We start from the raw sequence: 4,782 nt of genomic DNA, 5'->3' as shown, positions 1-4,782 counted from the left end.
CCCCTTCGAGGGGGTGGCCTGGACCCCGAGACCCCCCCAGGGCCCCCCGCAGGATTGCTTCGCCTGCATCGCCAAGCCCCCAGCTCTCCGGCAAGCTTCGCCTGTCCTGTCTCCTTCTTCCGACGTTTATCTCATGGAGAGCAAGAGCTGCAAAGGGGACAGCCTGCGGCCGGCGGTGCCGTGCAAGCACTCAGTGGAGAAGAAGACAATGACCAACCCCACTACCGTCATCGAAATCTACCCCGACACCACCGAGGTGAACGACTACTATCTCTGGTCCATTTTCAACTTTGTATACCTCAACTTCTGCTGCCTCGGCTTCATCGCCTTGGCCTATTCACTGAAAGTGAGTACTGAGCACGAGGCACAGGGTGAGGGGTGGCCAGAGATGGTGGGAGTGTTTGGAGGTCGTGCCTGATGTATATCAAATCTTTACCACCCAAATGAGAGGTTGCACCTGCTGGGGATGGGGATGAGGAGAGCCAAGGTGTGTTTTGGAGCTGGGGATGTGGCTTCAGGTGGGAAAGAGGCGCTTTGACTTGCTCCAGTACCCTCGGAGGCTCCTCTGGACCGTGGCAGCAGGGTGACGGGCAGGCAACGCAGGGCCGGCTCAGCTCGTGCTGTGCCTGCAGGCACCCCGGCGCTCAGTCCCTACTTCAGGATCCTGTTGGTTAGATCTTGTCAGGGTAGGATCCAGCAGCATCGGGCAGAAGCAATAAGAAGCAACTGGCCAGGATCCGGTCCCTGGCAAGTTGCGGGTGGGAGAGGCTTTTGAGGTGCAGGGCAATCCTGCCTGTTTCCTTCTTGCCCTCTCCCTAATTAAAACACCAGAGCTGGTGGCCAGCTCCACCTCTGTCCCCGAGCCCTATAAAACCCAAGGCAAGCCCTGGAGACCTGCCAGTATGGTGGGAACAAGCCCCGGGTAGCTGAGGAGGGGGAAGAAAGTGCAGGGGAACTTTGCACAGTGTTGGGGCTGGAGGGAAATAGAACTGTGTTGATGGAGAGGGTGATGGCATGGAGTACAGTCGGCGAAGGGGCTGAGACTGGGTTACTCCCAGTAGCTGCAGGGGAGAGCAGCCCAGCAAGGATGGCGCCCGGCAAACAGGCAACCCCTCTGCAGCAGCCGGGACAGAGGGGCCTGGGCTGCCCTCCCCTTCCCTGCCTGCTAGCCTCAAAACTAACTAAATGGTTGTGCAGAGAGCCCAGGGCCGGCTGGGCGGCCCTGCAGAGGAGCTAGCTGATTTGTTTTGGTAGGCAGCGTTTAGAGGAAGGCCAGGGCGCAGATGGGCTTCGTCACAGAAGCAGATCAATTAACCCCATCCAGATCCCGTGAGCTGGACTGCGAGTGCCCAGCACTGCAAAGGAGGCTGCTCCTGAGCCCATCAGGGTCTCCGGCACAAAGGCTCGTGGTCAAGTCCGTGGACCCGTGCCCTGGGCTCGCCCAGCACTGGTACTGTGGTGTCTGCCTCAGTTTCCCTTTCCCTGAGATGGGCGATGAGCACCCATCCACCACCCATGCAGCAGGCTTCACTGCTGCGTGGGTGAGGCATTTAATAGCTTAAATCATGCTTGGGCTGAGCATCACCACAAGCAGGACTGACCCAAGGGCAAATCCAGGCAGCGGCAGCCTAACATGAGTGGGGAGGAGGGAGTCCCTTAACACCCTCACTCATTTAGCCAGCAAGGGAAGAAACTGGCTTCCTCCTTTTTTTGTGTGTCTTGGCTCATCTGAATTTACCTTTAACGATCAGTGTCTTTCCCATGCAAGAGGCATGGTCACAGCAGGCTAAGAAAGAGTTTCACATCACAGGGACACGGCAGTAGCTACAGCGGGTATCTGGGTAGATGCGGTCCCTCAGCTGCAGCCAGCAGTGGGGGTGGGACAGACTGAGGACTGGGCTGACCCATCCCCAGGGGACAGGACAGAGTAGGGTTTGCCACCTACAAGGTTTTTAAAGGCTGGACCCTTCACTATCCTTGACATGAAGTAGAAGGAAGGGCAAAGCCCAGAAGTAACCCGGGGCCAGAGCCTCATGCCGGGGCAGAGGCGTGGGCTCAGCATCTGGCTGCAAACATCTAGAGGATATAAACTCCAGTGTGAAAAAAAGAAGCAGCAGTAAGGGAAGGCCAATTGGCAAATATGTTCTAAATCAGGGAAAGGAAAATAGAAGATGGCTGTCAAAAACCAGCCTTGGCTTTTGACTGCAGAGGCGGTAGCTGCTCGGATGTAACAGTGGTACCAGAACAGTCATGGAGCTGAGCAGGTAGAAATAACTCTGCTCTGGTCTTGGAGCTCCCCAGTGGCTGTGACTCTGTGGCAGAGGGAAAATAGAAACAAAACGTCCCTCAGAGGCACAGAACAGAGCTAGCAAGTGGCTGAAGGGATGGCGAATGCCCTTGTGGGCTGCTGTTCGGGTGGGTGGTGGGAGGCAACGGGGGTGTTGGGTCAGTAGCAGAAGGTCTGTCCTGGGGAAGATCACTGGGATGTTAAGAAAGAGGGGATCCTTCCTCACTCACAGTTACTGCAGAGACCTTCACAATATCCCGGCCAAGCTGGATGTTAGGGTCAGTTCTCCAGAAGCCTGTTGTTTTCATCTCTTTTACAGTCAGAAGTTCAGAGAAAGCAGAAGCAAGGAATGCCCTGGGGACAGATGTCTCTTTAAACAGACTTCTCTTGTTCCTCTGCAATTAAATGTAAGGACAATTTAGCAGCAGATAACTTAAGTCCCAGCCTTTGTAGGATGTCTGTGCTCTGCAAAGATGGAGTAAGGTGCTATGGGAGGGAGAGGAGGGGAGCAGCAGCTTCCCCTCCCTGAGCCCATTCTGGTACCTCTGACGGCAGAGCCCTCTGCCAGTGGAGCACAAGTTTCCTGGCTGAAGGGCCTTCAGGGTGCTGATGGCATTAAACGGTTCCCAGGTTATGGTTTTTCCATTTCCTTTAAATACCTGAAACATCTAGCAACCTCAGGAATCATCGTTTTCATTGTCAGAAGTAGCATTTTCAATACCTTGCCATAAACATCATCTGCTTTTGCCAGATTCATACTGTTAATAAAGCAGTAGCTCCTTCATGCTCCAGGTCCATGAGATGTTTCATTACGGACCTTAGCACACCCTAGTATTTCCACCAGTTTCAGCAGCACAATGCCCACACTGGAAGCCAGATGTATGCTTAGGTACACTTGAATATTACCGTAAAGCTGTCTTCTTCCCCATGCCCACTTTTATTGGTTTCAGCCACAGGGAAAACAGTACCTCCATGTCTGCCTCGCCTTTTGCGCGCCAGCTGCAGCCTTCTAGATTTCTTTCTGCAGGGTTAGATCCTCAGCAGAGAGCTTGCTGGGCTGCAACAGAGTTGCACGGACTCACATATCCCTCCGGGGGTTATTTCTAGCACCTCAGGCTTCTCAAGGTCAGTGTCCCAGAGCACAAGCAAGGTGCTCGCATGTAAGCACACGTTTGTGCTGTGGAAGAAGAGATAAACAGCAGGACCAGGGAAGTTAGAAATCCTAAAGTAACCTTAACCCCAGCCCAGCACAGGTGCAAGGAATGCTCCAACAGCAACACTTTGGATTCAGTTGGTTTTCATCAGGAGCAAATGCCATGGCCCGATATTCGGCAGCTCCCTCCCCTCCTCTTTCCCAGCTCCAAGCAGTAATTAATGATGCATCAGCACCTGGTGGCAGGAGATCTCACTTCAGTTGTTAGGAGGTCCATCTCCAGAGACCGCTGGGGTGACTCAAGTCCTTCTCAGTACCCATGATGCCACGAGGTGGTAGATCAGAGGAGATGGGATCTGAGATGAGCCACGGTACGGATGCCATGTTGTGGTTGTATAGAGTCAAAGATGGCAAGAAGCCCCGCTGGCTTTTTAAGCCCCACCAGCAGCCCACAGGGTTGCTCACAGAATTTTCCTGCCCACAGAGTTTTCCTGCCCCTCGAGGCCACTGAAATTTGCGGTGTGATAGCACGCCAGGACAGCTGAGCTCTCCTGCCCGCTCTCTGCCCAGCCCTTAGCATGCAGCTCCGGGCACAGCTGTTTACCTTTCCCTCTCGTTGTGTGTTGACCTTCCCCGTTTTGAGTGGAAGCAGACCAGCCAAATCCATAGCTATTTATTAACCCCAAGAAGCAGAGAGGCTATGGCACCCAACCTCTCAGGCAGGCTCTCAGCCCGCCTTTTAGGAGGAGCAATGGTTTATGGAGGTGGGCGAAACACAGAGGTGACAGCCCCGTGACGCCTGTGCTGGCATGGTGGATGTTCACAGGCTGGAGAGCTCTTGACCAATTCACAGAGCAAATAAATCCAAGGATCCCCTGCAGAGCTCCTCATGTGTAGGGACACAAAGCTCTGCACGGAAATGGGTTTACAGACAACCAGCTGTGGGCTGCATGATAAAAGCCAGGCTGCCTTAAATATAGCCTCATTAGGCTTGTTGATAACAAGCCAATTAGGCTTGTTTGTCTCCTCCTGCAAACTGAGGCAGCACTTTGTACCTGCACAGCAAGTTCCCTGCTCCTAAAAATGAGAGGGGCTGAGCCCCAGAGCAGAGAGAGGGGTAGGTGGCTGCTGGGGAAGGGACCAGGAAGGAGCGGGACAGTAGGAGTCAAGGGTAGTGCTTGGAGAGGAAGCTGAAGGCAAAGCCCCAAGGGGAGGAAGGGCAGGAGATGGTGGTCAGAGGGAAGACAGAAAGAGCCCTCAGGCACTGCTACGCTGGAGGTGTTGGAGGACAAGGTGAGCTGGAGATTTTGAAGAACAAGATGAGATGGAGATGGTGGAGGAC

General features: G+C 54.1%; 1 protein-coding gene across 1 annotated transcript in view; it reads left to right on the top strand.

Annotated features, from left to right (window-relative positions):
• Position 1: 1 nt before the first annotated feature.
• IFITM10 (interferon induced transmembrane protein 10) overlaps positions 2 to 4,782 on the top strand; it is a gene marked incomplete at its 5' end in the record, with an annotated part of 9,697 nt that continues 4,916 nt past the window's right edge. Inside the window, one exon of the mRNA XM_009328593.1 lies at positions 2 to 346. Within this exon, the coding sequence (XP_009326868.1) occupies positions 2 to 346 (345 nt within the window). The remainder of the gene's footprint in view (positions 347 to 4,782) is intronic.

Source organism: Pygoscelis adeliae, unplaced genomic scaffold (genome assembly GCF_000699105.1).
Source record: "Pygoscelis adeliae isolate BGI_AS28 unplaced genomic scaffold, ASM69910v1 Scaffold166, whole genome shotgun sequence".
In the NCBI taxonomy this organism is placed as follows: Eukaryota; Metazoa; Chordata; class Aves; order Sphenisciformes; family Spheniscidae; genus Pygoscelis; species Pygoscelis adeliae.
Note: the sequence above shows the minus strand (reverse complement) of the source record. Positions and strands in the feature narration are given on the sequence as shown.